At 34.2% G+C, this 24,488-nt stretch overlaps 1 protein-coding gene across 2 annotated transcripts in view; it reads left to right on the top strand.

The window, feature by feature from the left end:
* The window catches only part of LOC126817210 (NAD kinase 2, mitochondrial-like), a 199,450-nt gene that overhangs the window by 109,746 nt on the left and 65,216 nt on the right, over positions 1-24,488 (top strand). For both annotated transcript variants that reach the window (XM_056100100.1, XM_056100099.1), the window contains one exon: positions 11,144-11,233. In XM_056100100.1, the coding sequence (XP_055956075.1) occupies positions 11,144-11,233 (90 nt within the window). The remainder of the gene's footprint in view (positions 1-11,143; positions 11,234-24,488) is intronic.

Here is a 24,488-nt window from a genome sequence, read left to right as displayed (position 1 = left end):
GAAATATGCTATAGCAAAATATCATAGTCCTATGATTTAGCATTAGTCCACGTACGCTGTGATAATGTCGGCATAGTAGCACAAGCAATTTCTTCTTTTAAATGTCATCGCGTATTTCTTGGACTTATATTTCTTTGAATAATTTGAATAACAACTTGATAAAGTTTCCCCGTCTTCGCCCTGCCCAGTCTTAAATTCCACCCATTGACTATGTTTCTTTTAAAACCCCATAAAATTCCACAAACTATCATTATTGGAGCAAATATGCGTGTAGCAGCGAATGTCTTGGCTAATAAAAATTGCCAATTCGATGAAAAATAAAGCACACAATTCATACGTTACGATTTAATTAAAACATTTAATTATGAACGCATATAAACATCAATAGTAAGTAAGTAAATTTTATTGCATAAAAACGCCCACGAGGAGCAGTATACAATTACAAAAATTACATAAATACAATACAACAAATATACATGTAACAAATAAACGAACATTAATACAATGCAACAAATATACATGTAGCAAATAACGAACGTATTATATTTATATAAAGCTAGAAATCAATTAAAATATTTGACAACAAATAATGGTATTGCTTTTACTCTTTATCTTGTCTAGTTCATTTCTTTGTTTGAACATTGCTCTAATTACAACATAATATAATGACTTGGACGGTTTTTTCGTTTCAGATACTAACTGAAATTTCCTATGAGAAAAAAAATGAAATGAATATAATATATACATATTATGTTAATAGAATAAGCTTTATTTAAATGAGATGCTCGAAAAGTGAACCACACATTTATCCATTGCAATAAGATCAAAATTGAATATACCACAGTATTCACCCACATTACAAAATTGTCCTTTTTGTTGTTCTTATTGAAATAAACTGTAACAATTCCAACCAACTTTATCAGCTAATCCATTCGAGCACGAGAAACAGCTCGCCTCTCAACATCAAAGAGCAGAGCTAACTGTGTGTGCCGGTCAACATCAAAGAACAGTTCCGTGTGAAAAGTGTGCACGAACCGACACAGAACCTGTAGTTTTTTAGTACTGTGGAGTAAATTAATAAAGCTATTTCATACATTGGAAAACAAGCGGCTATATGAACAAGCGTCTCAATATATGAGATCATATATCAGTATTATTCTTTCAAAGACGAGCATGTTGTACACAGAGTTCGATCGAATCTGAATAATGTTCGGCAATGATCAATATTACCGTGGGTGGAAGCGGGCGCATGTCTCTATTTTCATCAGTGTTATTTGATATGTGAGTTATCATTTGTTATATATAGTGAGGAAATTACTTTTTCTCGGTAGTCCTATCTATGACCCAGGCAAGAAACTATACATTTATATATTAATACGCCAACATAGCAGTGACGAAAACTTATAGATTTTCATTAATTGTGCAATTTTACATTTATAAACTTGCTTTCGAAACAAGATTCGTTAATCTGATAACAATGGCGATTAGATATCGGATAATCAAATTGGTGTTGGTTATGATATCGGGAAATGATGGTACAGCGTGTGATCAATTTTAAGATACGAGCATTTATAGTTCAGTGGTACGCACGATAATTTGTAAACAAATTAAACCCACAAAAAAGATCAAATATATAAATAACTGCAGCCCGACTATGGTACGAAGTACAAAACACATAGTATTCATCAAGAAATGAAATACGTATAAGAAAGGATATACGTACCTATCCCAAGTATAAATCCATGTATAAAGACCTACACTTAACAAAGACCGATCTGCGTAAAACACACGGTCGAACAAAAAATCGCACGGTAAATTAGATTTAACATCTACGCGTCAGATAAAGCCTGCTGGTCCTTGATAAATCACCTTTGCTGCATCTATAACACGCTTTCGAGAAAAACTCACCAAACAAAGAAAACACACCGTGTAAGTTGTTTTTAATCTGTTCGTTAATTAACACAACAGTACAGAAAACGCACCGTCGCCGAGATTTTCACCCCTAGCGATAATTATATCACCTTTCGGTCAATTTCTCACCCCTGTTAATTAACACACCGTACCTACAGATTTTAGCCTCTTTGTATTAGATTTGTTGCGATAATTAGAATTTTACCGATATTGGTAGAAATTTACTAAAAAGCAAGAAATCTATACTGTAAACGTACAAATCTCACCTTTACTACTTCTCAGTGTTATCTAATAGTGATTTGGATATACAAGATATGCTCGCCCATGTATCAATGAGACTTTTTATGACAGTATTGCCTAAAGTCACATTTACAAATTTTTTATTTAGGGAAGCGATAACATTTATATCGGTAGTCGAAGATTTGGTATCTCCAATCATTTCTTGAATGTCCTTCTTCAAACCATTAAATCTTCAGTTGTTCTCGCTTGACATGTAAGAAGTTCCGAGTCTTGAATCCATCTTCCACCATTATATCACCAACGTTTTCGGGGCTATTCTGCGTTGGAATATGCACCCAGGTAATACATATGTAATATTTCATACATATGGATGATCTAGGATTGGGGGTGTATAGCTCATTCGTGCAGAAGTATTCTAGTGAAGGTGGTCACTGTGCATTTATAAGTCCAATTCCAAATCCGTTTCAATATTACTTTATATACAGTTTAAAAATACATTATTTACAAGATCATATCAAAGGGTTACTAAATGTCTTAAGCCTATCTCATCTGATGTCCCTGTATATTTTTCATTGTCTTCTGTCTGTGTAGGGATCTTTTTAACAAACTAATTTGCATACAGACAAAAAGACAATTATTTCAACAAATCAGATTAAAGATAAAATTAGGGATAAAAATATTTTAACGAATCAAATGAAAGAAGTTAAATTAATATATAAATTTCATTGGGTAAAAGATTTAAAATAACATATAGAACTAGTTAATAAGCTTTAAGCCGTAAATAAAATTAAAAGCGTTGACACTTGATTGGCACTGATCTGACTGCATTGTTAAATGTATAAATCTTTATTTCGAGCTTTCTACTAATAAGCCTATTGGCACCTCAAAGATTATAATAGTACAGTCAAGACCATTCTTGCTTAGGGCAATCACTTTAAGAGGTTTAAATCAAAATATTAAAATCTAAATCAATGAATAGTAAAAAGTCAGTCATATTGATGAATATAGAAGTAAGAATTAAATTATGCATTATTTAAAAAAAAGAAATTAATATCACTATTCGGTGATATCAAAGTTTATGTCAGTCGCAAACCATTTTCAAAGTTTCAATATTTAGACCAGGTACAATATTGGTCAATTTCTTTGGGGTGAACCATTTCCTCTAAACGCCTTCAGAAATTTATTTGCAAAGGGGTTACTTTCCCTTTCCACTTTGTTTGCAAAACTTAACAGGTCGTGCACTTGACTTGACGACTAAAGTGTTTCAGACAAAGTAAGTCACGCCCACTTTCCCAGTAAAACCGAAGACATCGAATCAATCCGACAAGTAGTTTCTGAGATACAATCAAATTGGAAAAAAAAAATGACGGGTTTCACCGGTGCTCTGTTACCCTTGAACATATGTCACTTCCGGTTACAATGAAACCATTAAACAGGTTTCCATATAAACATTGCACACATCAAATAAAATGGCATAAGGCATCACAATGACATGGTGAAAATTTTATGTAAATTGAATAATAATTGCCACTTTCATAGAACAAAAACCTTGAGCAGTGACTTTTAGAAAATCGTCTATTTCTCTGCAACCGTACAAGTTAGAAACCATTTTTTGGTATCTGTATGATCGTATGGGTTTGATCGATTTGTTGATTGGAATCAAATATCATAATTTTAAAAACCTTACAAATCAGACTCATTTGTTTGCCAAAATAACGTTACTTTCGGTGATAATGAAAATTTTAAATTACTTGAATTAAATCGTAAATGGCATTAGGTATCACACGGTAAAATTTTTATAAAAATCGAATAATAATTGACACTTTTATGGACCAAAAACCTTGAAAAGTTACCTGTTGAAAATCGTCTATTTCTCCGCAACTGAACAAGGTAGAAACCATTTTGTGATATCTATATGATTGTATGGGTTCATTCTATTAGTTGATTTGAATCAAATATCAAAATTTTAAAAAAATAACAAATACGACTCATTTGAATAAATTATTTGTTTCGAGGGCTATAAATACAGTTCTTGCCCAAATTACGTCATTTCCAGCGACATTGAAAATGTTAAATTGGTTTGACCTAGTTCAAATTGACATTACTCATCAAATGGTGTCACTTTTATGAAAATCCAATAATAATTGACTCTTTTACAAGCAAACTAGCGTAAATAGTGACTCATGCAAAATGCCCATTTCTCGGCAACTGCTCATATTACAAACTGATTTTCACATACATTCTGTTCGTATGGATTATTGCTACAAGTTTATGAAAGTTGCGAAGAAATGTTTTAAAATATGAAAAGCCTGAATGTCTTGTGAATAGCTCATTTTTTTCACCTTTTTTCACCTATAAATCGAAATGACCCGAAAACGAAATAAAAATTAAAAAAACTGAGCGCGATGATTTCTGCACATTAACAGATTTGAAAAAAATAATATTTGCTTTCAAAAAGTTGTACCGAACTGTCAAAATTGCAGTTTTTGCTAAATTTACGTCACTTCCGTTGCCGAAAGGAAAATGTACCAGTAAGAAAATAAATGACATTTTGGACCACGGAGCATATGAACTTTGTTTTATACAAATCAAACAATAAATAATTAATCCAGGACTGAAAAACTGAATTAGCCAATGGGGGTCAAGGAAATTTACGATGACAAAAAATGGTGCCATTTTTGGTCAAATCAGATGACTCTTTAACCCTGGGTAAAATACCACATTAAAATATTAATGAATAAAAAAGTTTTTTGTAAAAATTAAAATGTACCGGTAACAAAAAAAATGACATTTTGGACCACGGAGCATATGAACTTTGTTTTATACAAATCGAACAATAAATAATTAATCCAGGACTGAAAAACTGAATTAGTCAATGGGGGCCATGGAAAAATACTGTGACAAAAAATGTTGCCATTTTTGGTCAAATCAGATGACTCTTTAACCCTGGGTAAAATACCACATAAAAATATTCATTAATAAAAAAGTTTTTCGTAAAAATTCAAATTTTCAGAATTTGGCGCCTTATATCTCCGAAGATTCGTTGAAAATAAAAAATCTAAAGAGCTGTAGCTATGTGCCTTGTCTCCGGCTGTGTCAAAATGGATCAAATATTACAATCCGACAATTATTAATAACATTACGGCAAAATTTCGAAAAACGACAACTTCAGTGATTTCGGACATTTCCCATTGTCGCAGAACGTTAGAAATAGCTTTAAAATTTAAGTCAAACCCACTTTCCCAATAAAACCGAAGACATCGAATCGACCCGACAAGTAGTTTCTGAGATATGCTCAAATGGAAAAATAATAATAATAATAAGAACTAGATCTGCTACTGTCCCATGCAGATACGAAAGCTTTCATATTCATCGTCACGTGCCATGGATTATATCAAGTATCTTAAAAGAAAAAAGAACATCAAAAAATAATTATCAAAATCGGTGAAAAAGTCGCGAAGTTACAAGTCTAAATATAGTGAGAAACATTGCACCCGGGCAACAAAATAATCTGGAAACTAAAGGGAAATAACTGAGACTTGGATTGCTGTAATCGGTTGACCGAAATCAAAATTCTGTTCTGAATGTTATTTAGGCATTCCTTCAAGGATTCAGAAAATGTAACTCCCATGTCAGTATAATATCGCGAAATTTTTCTCCTTTTAATATATGATAAATATTATCGCGGCGCAGCCAACCGCTGGAAATTCCAGAGATTTTGACGACCGAAAGGATGCTTCGACCGTCAAAAAAAGTCAAAATAGGCGATTTCGGTTTTTAGTGTTGCGGTCATTTTAAAAAATTGTCTTGTAATGATAATGTGTATAGTACGGAAGAGGCGATAAGATCCCTTTACATTTGCAATGTCAAAATTAATTAAAACAAAATTTAAATTCTGAAAATCATTTTTTTTGCTACAACTCTTTTTGTCCCCCGCCTTTCGAAGAAAGCAGGGGACTATTAAAATGGGTTCATCCGTCTGTCTGTCCGTCTGTCTGTCTGTCCGTTTGTCTGTCCGTCTGTCTGTCCGTCACACTTTTTGGGACACAATAACTCTCTTCCTAATTCAGCTAGAATGTTCAAACTTGGTGTATGTGTTTATTAGGTCAATGCCTTGATGGAGTTCGAAGATGAGCATTTTCCGCTTAGAGAAAGCAGAGATAAGCAATTTGATTGGTTGATGCTTTGGGACACGATAACTCTCTTCCTAATTGGGCTAGAATGTTCAAACTTGGTGTATGTGTTGATTAGGTCAATGCCTTGATGGAGTTCGAAGATGAGCATTTTCCGCTTAGGGTAAGCAGAGATAAGCAATTTGATTGGTTGATGCTTTGGGACACGATAACTTTTAATTGAGCTAGAATGTTCAAACTTGGTGTTTGTGTTTATTAGGTCAATGCCTTGATGGAGTTCGAAGATGAGCATTTTCCGCTTAGGGTAAGCAGAGATAAGCAATTTGATTGGTTGATACTTTGGGGCACGATAACTCTCTTCCTAATTGAGCTAGAATGTTCAAACTTGGTGTATGTGTCGATTAGGTCAATGCCTTGATGGAGTTCGAAGATGAGCATTTTCCGCTTAGGGTAAGCAGAGATAAGCAATTTGATTGGTTGATGCTTTGGGACACGATAACTTTAGTTCTAATTAAGTGAGATTGATGAAACTTGGTGTATAGTTTCATTACAGTAATACCTTGACTAAGTTTGATAATGAGCATTTTCTGCTCAGGGTAAGCAGAGCGATACGCAATTTGATTGGTCGAGACTTTGGAAAACAATAACTCTCCTACTTTGATTGTCCCCCGCCTTTCGAAGAAAGCAGGGAACTATTAAAATGGGTTCGTCCGTCTGTCTGTTTGTCTGTCTGTCCGTTCCGCTTATTTGTGATAAATTTATATGTGTCCTCTAATTATTTTCCTATTTCGGCGGGGGACATCAGCCTCACTGTTGGCTTGTTTTTTTTAAATCAGATCAAAATTGGGAGTAAAGCACAGAGTCCGGGGATGGTAAATGGGCGTAATGTGTCCAAATTTCATGGTTTTCGGACAATCGGTGCCGGTGTCGTAGCGAAATTCCAATTTTTTCCCCTTACAGAATCCGTAAATTGACCAATGGCAGGAACCGTGTCAAGAACAAACGACATGAATGAATGCATGTATCGCCTTGAAATTTTCAGGGCACCTAGGTACCAACGTGAAAAGTTCCTAGCCGGAATTTGGTAGTCATATTACCTTTGGTTCCAGCGTTGCGCATGCGCGAAGTCAAAAGCAGCTAAATATGTTTGTTATGAAGGGATTTTTTTACAAAATGGACCTATCTCTTCGAAACTTTGGCTACCCCCCTTCCCCCCATTTCCGACCTCGCCGCATCCAAAAATTGTCTCCAAATTAAAATCGAACACCTAGTTCCATCTCTATTTTTTTGTTTTCCTTTATGTACCCCCGGGAAAATGGCCAGCGTTCGACCCCCATTGGTCGGGCCCTAAAACTTCTTGTTTGGAATTGTGCTTGGGACCATAAGCCAGATACCCGGTGAGTTTCAAGTTGGTGTGCACGATAGTAGGGTTGTGACGCGCATGCACGGGCCTACATTTGAAAACAACCTTGTCAGCACGGAAAACATCAAAGGCGAAATTCGAATTTTTGAAATATTCAAATACCAAACATTTGACCATGAGCCAGGCTATCCTGAAATGTATTAATTTCGGTAATAGGAGACAGATTCTTTAAGCCACGACCAATTGTGTATGTTTTCAAGCCCATTAATGTGGATTTTTCACTATTTTTCATATTCAATTCAAAATGGTGACTATCAGATGACCTAAATCAAAATTCTGCTCTGAACGTTTATTAGACATTCCTTCAAGGATTCAGTTCAGAAAATATAACTCCCGTGTCTGTAAGTAAAATATCAAAAAAGCCTTAGGGATATTTCACATTCCAAGATGGTGGCACTTCCGGATTGAGCTACAAATTTCATTTTTTGTGTATGAATCAGTAGTGTCGTATCTAGTACAGAAAAAATAATTCAATTTGATCTGACCTATATTTCTTCGATTTTTTTTAAAACTTTGATCCTTAATTTCATCAAGGGGAGATAATTTAGAAAATTTCTAATGACATCTTTCAAGTCGCATCTGTAAGATCTACTTACATACTAAATTTCATAAAAATCGTGCAACTATTAAAGAAGTTGTCAATAGCAGATTTGAAGTAAATGTTTCAATGTACTCAAAGAAAATTTTTTTAGTAAAATAGGTCAAATAGTCACAAAGTTACAGCATTGTAGGTCAAATGCATTCGTTCGTAAAATTCAGTGATTTCGGATTTGTAAAATGTTTTAAAAATATATTTAATCAACAGCCACCACCCATTTTTGGGGGGGATAGGTAAAAGTTTCAGAAAGATCCTATGGTTAGATTTTGAGAAATCAGATTTGTGGACAAAACACACAAAAAAAAAATAATAATAATAATATTAATCTTAACAGAAACAATAAGCTTTCATATGAAATATGAAAGCTTAATAATAATCCGAACAAAAACAATAGTGTTTCACACAAGCTACGCAGTGTGAAACCCTAATAATCTTTACAAAAACAATAGTGTTTTACACAAGCTACGCAGTGTGAAATCCTAATAAGAATAATTTTAACAAAAACAATAGTGTTTCACACAAGCTACGCAGTGTGAAACCCTAATAAGATAAACACTAAATTATTGAATAATGGCCCTTGCGCACTTTGTTGAAACTTGTGAATGCTTTAACTGCTCTTGTTGTTCTTTGATTTGATTATTGCAATGAATAACAATTGCAACAATTTCTGAGACACACAAACTAGGTCATCTCGGGACCAACATATGGTTCCATTTTATTTCTATAATTCGCATGTAAGGGCCTTTAGCAGTAGGAGGAAACCATAGGACCTTGAGAAAACCCACGAGGTTGGACAGGCAACCTTACTCCTTGTCAAGTACAAGCCATGAATCAAAACAACGCAACTTGACTAAATGACAGACTTTATGATTTAAGTATTTTAAGTTAAACCATTCGGCCACCCAACCCCACTATACAATTTCTAATAATTATTTAGTTACCGCTCTTGACATATTCTTGTGAACCTATCAAAGATTTTATACAGTGTGATGATTTTGCTTTTTCTTTTCTTTTTTTTTATACGCCCACATTGAAATGTGGTCGTATATTGTCGCCCCCGTCCGTCTGTCGGTCCGGCATCCACAATTGCTTATGGACACTCTATAGGCTAAAGTTAATATCCGATTGACTTCAAATTTGTACACAGTGTTTAAGGTCATGAGACGAAGAAGCCTATTGATTTTCAGCGATTTTTGATAATTACTGCCAGAGTTATGGCCCTAGATCACTTTCAAAAATCTTGTGGACACTCTAGAGGTCAAAGTTAATATCTGATTGACTTTAAATTTATGCACAGTGTTTAAGGTCATGAGACGAAAAATCCTATTGATTTTCAGTGATTTCCGAGAATTACTGCCACAGTTATGGCCCTCGATCACTTAGAAAAATCTTGTGGATGCTCTAGAGGCTAAAGTTAATATCCGATTGACTTTAAATTGATACACAATGTTTAAGGTCATGAGGCAAAGAAGCCTATTGTGATTTTCAGCGATTTCCGATAATTACTGCCAGAGTTATGGCCCTTGATCACTTAAAAAAATCTTGTGAACGCTCTAGAGGCTAAAGTTATAATCCGATTGACTTCAGATTGATACACAGAGTTTAAGATCTTGAGACGAACAAGTATATTTTCAATGAATTTTTATGACTTAAACAGTTAAATCCATGATATTAAATATCCGATTGACTTTAAATTTATACACAGTGTTTGAGGCCATGAGATGAAGAGTCATATTGATTTTCAACAATTTCGGGTAATTACTGCCAAAGTTATGGCCCTTGATCACTTTGAAAAATCTTATGACGCTCTAGAGGCTAAAGTTATCATCCAATTGACTTCAGATTCATACACAGAGTTTTAAGGTCTTGAGACGAACAAGTATATTGATTTTCAACGAATCTTTATGACTTGAACCGCTAAATCCATGATGTTAAAATTTTCATATACTAAACGTTAGCATGGGGCAGAACTTTATAAAAACCGAACAAATTCTAATTGTTTTCTGATAATTACTTAATGAGTTGTTACTCTTAAAGATGGGTTCCCGCGTATAAACTGGGTGATTTAATGGTATATATGGACTAAAAACATATTAAAACTAATTAATTTGTCAGAATTATTCTTCAAATCATTCTCAAACATTGTAATTGCGAAGGAATGCCCTGCTATTAAAATTCGATTAAACCAGGTCATGTTTACGTCACGTCTTGGAAATCAGAGGGGAATAAATTGCATACGATGTATCCTAATTAAATTCTCGGATTATCCACTAGCCGCTTCTTTTTTTGTCATTTTTATCTCAGAAAGTGTTGTACGTCTAACTCTTCATAAAGTTTATCAACTTGTACATCAAGCGCTCAATGTCCGTGTGTGACCTTTGACATCATGCGTGCAGAAATTCTTAATTCGTCGGGCTGTTGATTAGGGGAACCCTTACATTTTTGTCCTGTATACCCACCATGAGTGTTTTTCGGGGAATCCAGTATTTTTCTAGTAAGATTGGATATCTCTACTTTCCATAGACCAAAATTGCCATACTTTTATTGGAAATAACCACCCGATAAATACTTTTCTGGGAACCCATCTTTAATCAGATTTTAATGTATTATAAATGTTTCATTACCGAAAAAAAGTAAAAACATTTGACATCTCTTGTTGACTGCCCGGACGATATAGCTGCTGTGGGCGTATGTTTCGTTGCCTGGCAAACTGTCTTTTTTTTTTAACAGAGATTCACTATGCGACAACCTATATGGACAACTAATTAGTTGCTGTAGAGGTTTGTTTCGTTGCCTGGCAGCCTATCTTTAATTTTTGGTTTATTACAATTTTTTCAGGTCTGAAGGTTATCTTTGTTTACCCAAGATAAGATATTCAGCTATAAACTTTGACCAGGCTTTAAAACGTCTTCTATCAGCAGAATTTAGGTAAGTAAAACTTCTTACAATTATAAATCTTTAAATCTGTGATCAGGTGCCCCACCATAAATAAATATCTCTGAATATCTCCAACTATTTCGACAATTATAGCACTGTATGTATATATATAACAAGCCTTAACTTACCATCTCATATTTGTAGTCCCTAAATAAATGGTTGTGTTGTATTTACAAGTTATAACCATTTAAGAGTAATTCCATGAGAAAACCATGCAATATCAGGCAGATGTTCAAAGATGGGGGTCGGCCGATTGAGTTCATCCTCACAGGGTTTGGTCTACCCATGGAGCCTACTCCCCAGCCCAAATCGCCAATTTCAGAAATCGACCGTTTCCAAGATACAGGCCGATTACGATTTTCAGCTGATTTTTGTCATTTTTAGGCCAAATTTTAGCTATTTTTGTCGCACTACTACCACTGTTGTATGACGCTGACGAACTAGGGTTTGGTTGTTTGTGATAGTCGGGGTCTTACCCTATCACATTATCATGGTCACCTGGTTCATTTTCCATAGGTGTCAGGAGACTACACAAGATACGTGTCTGGAGATACCTGAAATGTACCCTATCTTCAGATTGCGATAGCTCCACTGGAGCAGGGTTTGCAATAAAAATTAAAATCAATTTATTTGCAGTTTGACCAGTTCTAACAACATAAGAAATAAAATCGTTGTCAGCTAACTTGCAAAAGTATGAAAATTTGTGTCGAAAGTTACCAAAAGCTTTAGTTTTGATTGGGATACATCGGCGGATTATTAAAGTACCCAATCGCCTATTTTGTTATTCAAAGGGTCAATATATCAACTCCGTCTCCCCTTCAACTTGCTTTGCCAAAATATTCAGTCTCGGTGTGGTTTGGTATCCAGTCTACAAATCCAAGATGGCGTCTCCCAGCGAATATGGATTTTTGCATATTCTTGATCTAAAATGTCGATCCTGATTATTTCAACATTTTTTTCCTATGAAAAATGAGAAATTTCAATTCAAAATTTTGAAAAACAACTGAGTTAGAGCAGATGAAAGGCGACAATTATGCAAAACAGACCCAATTTCCATGAAAATCGCCTATTTGGCCTTGACCGTGACCTTCCTTTTTTCAGCTTTAAATCAAAATTATGCAAATGCAAAACCGAAATAACAAAAAACAAAGCAAGACATATTTTGCGTCTTTAGTATGAGCATTCATCTTGATCTATTAGATTTGTAAACATTAATGTTTGCTTTTTAAAAGACCTTTGAACACGTCAAAATTGAAGTTTTGGGCAAAATTACGTCACTTCCGGTGCCAACAGAAACTTTTATAGGTAGAAGTAAGTTGAGAATTTGCACCAAGTGGGCTTTTCTTTTACACAAATCAGGCAATAAATAATTAACCCCAGAACCCATACACTGAAATTAAAATGCGAAAAATCTTAAAAAGTGATCCTGACAAAATTGGTTATTTCTGAGCAAGGGAAGATGTTAGAAACAATTTTGTGATATCAATATGATCGTATTGATTGATACTATTTGTCCATAGGAATCAAATATCATAATTTTACACCAATAATGAATATCGCTTACTTCAAACAATTACTTGTTTTCGAGGCTAAAAATACAGTGTTTGCCAAAGTGATGGTATTTCTGGTGATAATGAAAATACTAAATGGCATTAGGTATCACACAGTGAAATTTTTATGAAAATCGAATAATAATTGACACTTTTATGGACCAAAAACCTTGAAAAGTGACCTGCTGAAAATCGCCTATTTCTCCGCAACTGAACAAGTTAGAAACCATTTTGTGATATCTATATGATCGTATGGGTTCATTCTGGAATCAAATATCATAATTTTAAAAACAGTACAAATCAGACTTGTTTGAATAAAATATCTGTTTTGAAGGCTATAAATACAAATTTGGCCCAAATGGCGCCATTTCCGATGACATTGAAAATGTTAAATTGGTTTGAACTAGTCAAAATTGACATTACGCATCAAATGGTGTCACTTTTATGAAAATCCTGTAATAATTGGCTCTTTTACAGGCAAAATAGCGTAAAAAGTGACTCATGCAAAATTGACCATTTCTCGGCAAATACTCATTACAAACTAATTTTGACATAGATTCTCTTCGTATGGATTAATACAAGTTTATGAAATTTGTGAAGAAATATTTTAAAATATGAAAAGCCTGGATGGCTTGTAAATAGCTCATTTTTATACGCCCACATGGAAATGTGGTCGTATATTGCCGTAGCCCCCGTCCGTCCGTCCGTCGTCCACAATTTCTTGTGAACACTCTACAGACTACATTTATCATCTGATTGTTATGAAATTGATATATGTTGTTTGCATTAGTGAGATGAAGAAGCCTATTTAATTTCAATAACTTCCGTTAATTACATCTTGAGTTATGGCCCTTGTTTCACTTTGTTGCACCTTGTGGACTCTCTAACGACAAAAGTTATCATCCGATCTGTTTGAAATTGACATGCATCATTTAAATTAGTGAAACGAAGAATCCTATTGAATTTCAGCAATTTCCTTTAATTACGCTGTGAGTTATGGCCCTTGTTTCACTTTGTTGTACCTTGTTTATGCTCTAACGACAAAAGTTATTATCCGATCTGTATGAAATTTATATGCATCATTTAGATTAGTAAAACAAAGAAGCTTATTGAATTTCAGCAATTTCCGTTAATTACATCTAAAGTTATGGCCCTTGTTTCACTTTGTTGTATCTTTTGAACGCTCTTATGATAACAGTTATCATCAGATCTATTTGAAATTGATATGCATCATTTAAATTAGTGCACCGAAGATGCCTATTGAATTTCAACAATTTCCGTTAATTACACCGTCAGTAATGGCCCTTTTTCACTTTGTTGTACCTTGTAAATGCTTTAACGACAAAAGTTATTATCCGATCTGTATGAAATTTATAGGTATCGTTTAAATTAGTAAAACGAACAAGCCTATTGAGTTTCAGCAAATTTCCATTAATTACATCTAGAGTTATGGCCCTTGTTTTACTTTGTTGAACCTTGTGAACGTTCAAACGACAAAAGTTATCATCTGATCTGTATGAAATTGATATGTATTATTTGAATTAGTAAAACGAAAAAGTCTGTCGAATTTCAACAATTTCTGTAGATTACTTCCAGAGTTACAGCCCTTGTTTTAGTTTTTAGAACCTTGTGAACCCTCAAACGATGAAAATTATGATGTCATCTGTATGAAATTGTCTGTTAAATGCCCCCTAATTACCTACAAAAGAACAAATATACGACAACTCTTGTCGACCGCTCGGACGATTTAGCTGCTGTGGGCGTATGTTTAGTTGCCTGGCAACCTATCTTTACACCTTTTTTCACCTTAAAAAAAGCGCGTCCGAGATTTTTTGCTCCTTTGTAGTGGCATATATCTTGATCTATGAGATTTGCAAAAATTAACATTTGCTAGTGAAAAGAGGTTCCGACTCGACAAAATTGGAGTTTTTAGCAAAGTTGCGTCACATCCGGTGCTGATAGAAAACTTTACCGGTAATAAAAAAATTGAGAATTTGCACCATGGAGCATATGAACTTTGTTTTATAAAAATCGGGCAATAAATAATTAACCTAGAACCGATAAACTGAATTAGCCAATAGCGGCCAAGAAAAATTATCGAGACAAAAAATGTTCACATTTTTGCTCAAATCAGACGACCCCTTAACCCTGGGTAAAATGCCATAAAAAAATATTCATTAATAAAAAAGTTTTGGTCAAAATTTAAATTTTAAAAATTTGGCGCCTAATATCTCCGAAGATTCGTCGAAAATCAAAAATCTAAACTACCGTAGCTATTTGCCCTGTCTCAAGGCTATGTCAAAATATATCCAATGTTAAAATCCGACAATTATTGTTTATATTACTACAATATTTCAAAATATGACAACTTTGGCGTTTCGGACATTTCGCATTGTCGCAGAACGTTGGAAATAGCTTTAAAATTTAAGTCAAACCCACTTTCCCAGTAAAACCGAAGACATCGAATTGATCCGACAAGTAGTTTCTGAGATATGCTCAAGTGGAAAAAAAAAAAAAAAAAAAGAACTAGAACTGCGATGCAGTAATGACGGGTTTCACCGGTGCCACATTACCCTTGAACTTATGTCACTTCTGGTGCCTCGTTACCCTGAACTTATGTCACATTCTGTACCAATGAAACCTTTAAACAGATTTCCACATAGGCATTGCACACGTGTTATGAAATGGACGCAGAATCAACCAAATCCAGCAATATCAATTCCATTTATACATTTGTTACCATGCGTTAGATATGCCAAAAAAGTGATCCTGACAGAATTTATTACTAACTTACCACTAAGTTAGCTGACTATCTAATGGGAACTTAAAATGAGAAAAAAGTCTTAAAAAGTGATCCTGACTAAATTGGTTATTTCTCGACAAAGAAAGATGGTAGAAGCAATTTTTGGACAAGTATATGATCGTATTTATTCAATCTATATCTCCATTGGAATCAAATATCATAATGTTAAACGAATAATAAATGTAACTCACTTCAACAAAATATTTGTTTTGAAAGCTAAAAATGCAGTTTTTGCCAAAACGACATTATACTTCCGGTGATAATGAAAATGTTAAATTAGTTCCATGAAATCATAAATGGCATCAGGCATCACATGGTGAAAATTTTATGAAAATCGAATAATAATTGTAGCCCAAAATGGAAATTTCTTGGATTTTGATTGGTCGAAAAGTGGCGTCGAATGAGTATAACAGTCCTCTAAATTTCCTGGGCGACTCACTGCGAATGAATATTTTCTGTGTGCTAGACTCTGTTTGCAGTGGCCAAAAATTCTACACCTCAAAACTTTATTCTAGGAAATCTTCATGAATTTTTTCTTGTATGTCATCAACAATGAAATTCAACCATTGGCTTATTGAAACACACACCTGAAATACAAAAAACAAAGATAGTGAGTGTATTTGAATCATAATGGGTAAATTTCATTTCAAGGCTGGTCTGACCATAATGGTTGCTATGGTCATTCTATCATAATCAGACTGGCCAAAATCGAAGATTTTCAACAAGTCAATAAAAATACTACAATTTATTGAACTCCGTATGGACCGTAAATAACTGATTGGGATATGTTTTAAAAAATATACAAGTCGGGCTGACACTGATATGAATAGGACAGAGATTAATTTTCATACACAACACTGGCCTGGGTTTTTTGCGAAGAAAAAAAAATCACAGCGTCGAAATGACAACGTAAACAAGCATAGCAACCACGCGCGTACGCTACATGATATGCAATTTATTTTGAACCTCGTCACTGCTGGAGTTCAAAATCATTTAAAAAGTACATAACATACACTTACAATTTCTGTTTCGATCTTTAAAATTATCGCAGAATGACCTCCCTTTCCAAACAGACACAATTAACCAGTCGCTTAGTGAACCAAATAGAATGGAAATGAGTGTTATTTTATTAAGTCACGGATATTTTCATTACGTCAAAATTGTTTTCCTTGGTATTTACGTCGTTAAAACCAAAAAACGAATGTCAACTATCGCGAAAGAAAGAATTCCAAGAAAAATGTTAAATATTTTGGGCTACAATATCGATAAACACCTCCTGTTTAGAATTTAGAGGACTGTTATTGTCCATTTGATACCGCTTGTAGGGGCCATGTGCAGTAGCGGATCTAGATAGGGGTGGGGGGGTCCAAATCTAGGGCGCCACCCCAGCCACAATCCCACCCCACAATGAATGTCAACAAAATACAGGCTATAACATTAAGCGTCCCGGTAGAACATAGATGGTATTGTATAATTATATAGTTGTTTGCCGATCGTTGTCTCGCTGGAAAGCAGTTTTATTTAAGTTGACATAAAGTTTATGTCATATATGATTTTGCCTATAACACTGAGCAATGGGAAAATTTTGAAAAATTGAGTCAATATCTTGGCATTTGAGGTCATTGCTGGGAGAAATTCTTGTGGACGAGAGGACCAGAAATGTGAGTCAATTAGACAAAATCTCGAGATCTGCCCTTGTCAATTCCGCCTGTTTTGCAAGAGTTGACAGAACTTTTGTATAGTCTGACGCCTCACGACCCACACAACAGTGCCAGTGGTACTACAAACATAACTAGGCAGTTCACAACAGAGGACTGGAAGAATGATGTTATAATGGAATTGAGCGCCGCAGGCGCGAAAAAATTTCAGATGTGTAACCGAGCTTTTAATTTTTGGGACTGGGCCTGACAATTTTAGTCAATGTCATGGCAAATAGATCCAAATTCTCGTTAACGAGAGGATAGGAAATGGGACAGAATCTTGAGGCCTATCTGTCAATGTCGCCTGTTTTGTGAGAGTAGAACTAACAATTCTACAGTCTTTTGACCCACGACTCACTCACTAGTGGCACTACTAACTGGGCGATTCACTGTAACTGTGAATATGATAGTGATGAGATAGTATAAGACAGAAAAGGAGTTGAAGAATGATGGCATAATGGAATTGAGCGCCGATATGTAACTGAGCTTTTAATTTTTGAGGACTGAGCCTGAGGGCACTTTACCTTAATGGGGCGCTTACTTGGTCTCTGAAATGCCCTGGACTTTGGGGAGAGATTTTGGAGAATTCTGATGGTCAGAAAACACCCCATTAATTCATTTAGTCTGAGACCGACTGCGGTGAGCACTTTTTTTTTTGAGACCGACTATTTTTTTGCCATGGGGTGAAAAACATTTTTTTTCAAACATGATAAGTTGACAAGGTTATTTTATACTAAAGTTTTGCGGGAGTAGCGTGACGTGTGCAGTGAGCACTTATTTTGATACCGACTGCTCTTATTTTGCGACCGACTGCACTGATTTTGCGACCGACTATTTTTTTCCTGGCGTGGTCCACACCCCCCCACATTTACACCCCTGCATATGACGCCATTTCCGGTGATAGTGAAAATGTAAAATTGGTTCCCCCCAGTCAAAAATGGCATTAGGCATCATATGGTGAAAAGAAATAGAAAATCGGATTATAATTAACTCTTTTACAGGCAAAATAACGTGAAAAGTGACTCATGCAAAATTGCCTATTTCTCGGCAACTGCTACTATTACAAACTAATTTTGACATACATTGTCATCGTATGGATTAATGCTACAGGTTCGTGAAAGTTGTCAAGAAATATTTTAAAATATGAAAAGCCTGAATGCATTGTAAATGGCTCATTTTTACACCTTTTTTCAGCTTTAAATCAAAATGATGCAAATGCAAAACTGAAATAAAAAAAACAAAACAAAGCAAGACATATTTTGCGTCTTTAGTATGAGCATTCATGTTGATCTATTAGATTTGTAAACATTAATGTTTGCTTTTTAAAAGACCTTTCGACACGTCAAAATTGAAGTTGTTGGCAAAATTATGTCACTTCCGGTGCCGACAAACACTTTTATAGGTAGAAGTAAGTTGAGAATATGCACCAGGTGGGCTTTTCTTTTACACAAATCAGGCAATAAATAATTAACCCAGAACCCATACACTGAAATTAAAATGCGAAAAATCCTAAAAAGTGATCCTGACAAAATTGGTTATTTCTCGGCAAGGGAATATGTTAGAAACAATTTTGTGATATCAATATGATCGTATTGATTGATACTATTTGTCCATAGGAATCAAATATAATCTTACACCAATAATGAATATCGCTTACTTCAAACAATTACTTGTTTTTAGAGGCTAAAAATACAGTTATTGCTAAAGTACGGTACTTCCTGTGATAATGAAAATACTGAATTACTTGGATGAAATCGTAAATAGCATTAGGTATCACACAGTGAAATTGTTATGAAAATCGAATAATAATTGACACTTTTATGGACCAAAAACCTTAAAAAGTGACCTGCCAAAAAACGCCTATTTCTCCGCAACTGAACAAGTTAGAAACCATTTTGTGATATCTGTATGGTCGTATGGGTTCCTTCTATTTGTTGATTGAAATCAAATATCATAATTTTAAAAAACATTACAAATCAGACTCATTTGAATAAAATATTTGTTTTGGGGGCTAAAAATATACTTTTTGCCCAAATGACGTCATTTTCAGTGACAGTGAAAATGTTAAATTGGATTGACCTAGTCAAAGGTGGCATGAGGCATCACATGGTAAGAAAAATTGAAAATCGAACGATAATTGACTCTTTTTACATGCAAAATAACGTGAAAAGTGACGCATGCAAAATTGTCTATTTCTCGGCAACTGCACATATTACAATCTAATTTTGACATACATTGTCCTCGTATGGATTAATGCTTACAAAATTATGAAAGTTGCGTAGAAATAATTTAAAATATGAAGACGATGAATGGGTTGTAAATAGCTGATTTTCACCCTTAAATCAAAATGGCGCAAATACAAAACCAATTTAAAAAAAAAAACAACAAAAAACTAAGCCCGACATATTTTGCGCCTGTAGTAGGAGCATTCATCTTCCTTGATAAGATTTGTAGAAATTAAGATTTTTTCTTAGGACAAGACCTCCCAACCCGTCAAAATTTAAATTTTAGACAAAATTACGTCACTTCCAGTGTCGACAGAAAACATTATAGGTAGAAACAAGTTGAGAATTTGCACCAAGGAGTATAAGAGCTTTTGTTTTATACAAATCAGGCTATAAATAATTAATTTAGAACCCATAAACTGTAATAGAAATTCGAAAAGTCTTAAAAAGTGATCCTGACGAAATTGGTTATTTCTTTACAAGAGAAGATGCTAGAAGCTAATTTTGACATATTTATGATCGTATTGATCCAATCTATATTTCCATTGGAATGAAATATCATAATGTTAAACGAATACTAAATATAACTCACTTAAATTTGTTTTGAAGGCTAAAAATACAGTTTTTGCTAAAATGACATTACTTCCGGTGAGAATGAAAATGTTAAATTAGTTTTATGAAATCGGAAATGGCATAAGGCATCACATGGTGAAAATTTTATGAAAATCGAATTATAATTGACACTGTTATAGACCAAAAACCTTGAAAAGTGACTAGTAGAAAATCTTCTATTTCTCTGCAACCTTACAAGTTAGAACCCATTTTGTGGTATCTGTATGGTCGTATGGGTTCATTCTATTTGTTGATTGAAATAATATATCATACTTTTCAACAAATAACATATACGACTCATTTGAAAACAATATCGGTTTTGAAGGCTTAAAATTCAGTTTTTGCCCAAATGATGTCACTTCCGGTGACAGTATAAAGGTGTTAAAATGGTTTAATCTAGTCAATCGTGCCATTAGGCATCAAATGGTGAAGGAAAATTGAAAATTGAATAATAATTGATTCTTGTACAGGCAAAATAACACAAAATGTGACTCATGCAAAAATGCCTATTTCTCGACAACTGCTGATATTACAAACTAATGTTTTGTGCGCCTTTACAGGCCGCACCCTTTCAGTTAAATCAGATTTGAAAAAAATGATATTTGCTTTCAAAAAGTTGTACCGAACTGTCAAAATCTGTCAAAATTGTAGTTTTTGCTGATTTTACGTCACTTCCGGCGCCGACAGAAATCTTTATCGGTAACAAAAAAAATGACATTTTGGACCACGTGGCATATGAACTTTGTTTTGTACAAATCAAATAATAAATAATTAGTCTAGTGTTGTAGAGGGGTCTGGGGGTCGTTGCAACAAACAATCCAGAACGGGTTCAAATCTTTATTATAGCATAAACCAGGCAAGTAATAAAAACCCTGCAAATATACAATTCAATATAAGTTTTCCAAAATAAAAGAGAATATCAAAATACAAACATCATAAACACATTATCTAACAGCATTACTACAGCACACAAATAAATCTGTGCTACAAAGTAAATTACTGTTTGCAACAAATAGTAAATGGTACCGGTACTTTAACTAAACTACTCTATATTTACATTCTAAACTAACTTACCCGATTAAGTGGGGTTTTAAATTACGGACACAAAAAATGTTGAGATTTTAAGTCAAATCGGATAACTCTTCAACCCTGGGTAAAATGCCATATAAAAATATTCATAAATGAAGAAGTTTTTTGTAAAATTTTAAATTTTCGAAATTATTTGCCGCTTAATATCTACGTAGATTCGTCGACAATCAAAAACCAAAAGTAGCACAGCTATGTGCCTGGTCTCCGGCTATGTCAAAATGCATCATATGTTAAAATTCGATGATTATTGTTAATGCTACAGTATTTTTATAAAAAAAACAACAACTTCGGTGATTTCGGACATTTTGCATTGTCACAGAATGCCCAAAATAGCTTTAATCTCTAAGTCACACCCACTTTCCCAATAAAACCGAAGAAATCATATTGATCCGACATGTAGTTTCTGAGATACAATCAAATTGGAAAAAAAAAAAAAATAATAACTAGAACTGCGATGCAGTAATGACGGGTTTCACTGGTGCCACGTTAACCTTGAACATACATGTATGTCACTTCCGGTACCAATGAAACCATTAAACCTGTTTCCACATAAGCATTGCATAGATCAAATAAAATGGACACAGAATCAATCAAATCCAGCAATATCAATTCATTTTATACATTTGTTACATGTAAGTGACCAGACAAAATTACAGTACTTCCGGTGATAATGAAAATGTTCAATTAGTTTGATAAAAACCAGAAATGGCATAAGGCATCACATGGTGAAAATTTTATGTAAATCGAATAATTATTGCCACTTTTATAGACCAAAAACCTTGAAAAGTGACTTGTAGAAAATCATCTATTTCTCTGCAATGGTACTAGTTAGAAACCATTTTTATACGCCCACATTGAAATGTGGTCGTTTATTGTTGTCGCCCGCATCCGTCCGTCGGTCCGGCGTCCACAATTGCTTGTGGACGCTCTAGAGGCTAAAGTTAATATCTGATTGACTTTAAATTTATACACAGTGTTTAAGGTCTTGAGACGAAGAAGCCTATTGATTTTCAGCGATTTCCGATAATTACTGCCAGAGTGTTGGCCCTTGATCACTTCAAAAAATCTTGTGGATGCTCTAAAGGCCAAAGTTAATATTCGATTGACTTTAAATTTATACACAATGTTTAAGGTCATGAGACGAAGAAACCTATTGATTTCCAACGATTTCCGATAATTACTGCCAGAGTTATGGCCCTTGATCACTTCAAAGAATCTTGTGGATGCTCTAGAGGCTAAAGTTAATATCCGATTGAGTTTAAATTTATACACAGTGTTTGAGGTCACGAGACGAAGATTCCTATTCATTTTCAACGATTTCCGATAATTACTGCCAAAGTTATGGCCCTTGATCACTTTGCAAAATCTTGTGATGCTCTAAAGGCTAAAGTTATAATCCGATTGACTTCAGATTGATACACAGAGTTTAAGATCTTGAGACAAACAAGTATATTGATTTTCAATGAATTTTTATGACTTAAACAGTTAAATCCATGATATTAAAAGCTTTGCATACAAAACGTTAGCATGGGGCAGAACTTTATAAAAACCAAACAAATTCTGATAATTACTTCGTGAGTTGTTGCTCTTAATCAGATTTTAGTGTATTATAAATGTTTCATTACCGAAAAAAGTAAAAATATGCGACAACCCTTGTTGACTGCCCGGACGATTTAGTTGCTGTGGGCGTATGTTTCGTTGCCTGGCAACCTATCTTTTGGTATCTGTATGATCGTATGGTTTCAATCTATTTGTTGATTGGAATCAAATATCATAATTTTAAACACATTACAAATCAGACTCATTTGAATAAAATATCTGTTTTGAAGGCTAAAAATACAGTTTTTGCCAAAATGACATTACTTCCGGTGATAATGAAAATCTTAAATTACTTGTTTGAAATCATAAATGGCATTAGGTATCATATTATGAAAATCGAATAATAATTGACACTTTTATGGACCAAAAACCTTGAAAAGTTACCTGTTGAAAATCGTCTATTTCTCCGCAACTGAACGACTTAGAAACCATTTTGTGATACCTATATGGTCGCATGGGTTCATTCTATTGGTTGATTGGGACCAAATATCAAAATTTTAAACACATAACAAATACAACTCATTTGAATAAAATACTGGTTTTGAAGGCTATAAATACAATTTTTGCCCAAATTACGTCATTTCCGGTGACATTGGAAATGTTAAATTGGTTTGACCTTGTTAAAATTGACATTACGCATCAAATGGTGTCACTTTTATGAAAATCGAATAATAATTGACTCCTTTAACGGGAAACTAGCGTAAAGGGTGACTCATGCAAAATTGCCCATTTCTCGGCAACTGCTCATATTACAAACTAATTTTCACATACATTCTCTTCGTATGGATTATTGCTACTAGTTTATGAAAGTTTCGAAAAAATATATTAAAATATGAAAAGCCTGAATGGGTTGTGAATAGCTCATTTTTTTCACCTTTTTCGCCTTTAAATCGAAATGATCTGAAAACGAAATAAAAATTTAAAAAACTGAGCGCGATGATTTCTGCGCCTTAACAGGGCACACCCTTCAGTCATATCAGATTTGAAAAAAAATAATATTTGCTTTCAAAAAGTGGTACCGAACTGTCAAAATTGCAGTTTTTGCTTAATTTACGTCACTTCCATTGCCGAAAGGAAAATGTACCGGTAACAAAAAAAATGACATTTTGGACCGCGGAACATATGAACTTTGTTTTATACAAATCGAACAATAAATAATTAATCCAGGACTGAAAAACTGAATTAGCCAATGGGGGGCCAAGGAAAAATACCGTGAGCTTTAAAATTTAAGTCAAACCCACTTTCCCAGTAAAACCAAAGACATCAAATCGATCCGACAAGTAGTTTCTGAGATATGCTCAAATGGAAAAATAATAATAATAATAAGAAGAAGAAGAAGAAGAAGAAGAATCCAAAAAGAAAAGAATAAACTGTTCAAAATCCTTACCGGTTTTAAATCCTTATTCACACACTGAGAGTTCGGGTCTCTCAATGCGATTTTTGAGAATATTATTTCTACGCATGTGTAGACAGACATTACCTACAACAGTCCACCCGATAAAACTTTTATTTGGGATAGGCAATAAGCCAATTGCATGATGATCAAAATCATAGAATTGGAGAACACAGTCAATACGTTGCAACGGCCCCTCTTCGATCTGTTTTCAGTGCGTGCTGATATTACAAGATCACAAACTAGAACATTACCTAATTAGGCTATTGAATTTT

This window comes from Patella vulgata, chromosome 4 (assembly GCF_932274485.2).
Source record: "Patella vulgata chromosome 4, xgPatVulg1.2, whole genome shotgun sequence".
Lineage (NCBI taxonomy): Eukaryota > Metazoa > Mollusca > Gastropoda > Patellidae > Patella > Patella vulgata.
The sequence above is the reverse complement of the archived record's forward strand: the minus strand, read 5'-3'. Positions and strand labels throughout refer to the sequence as shown.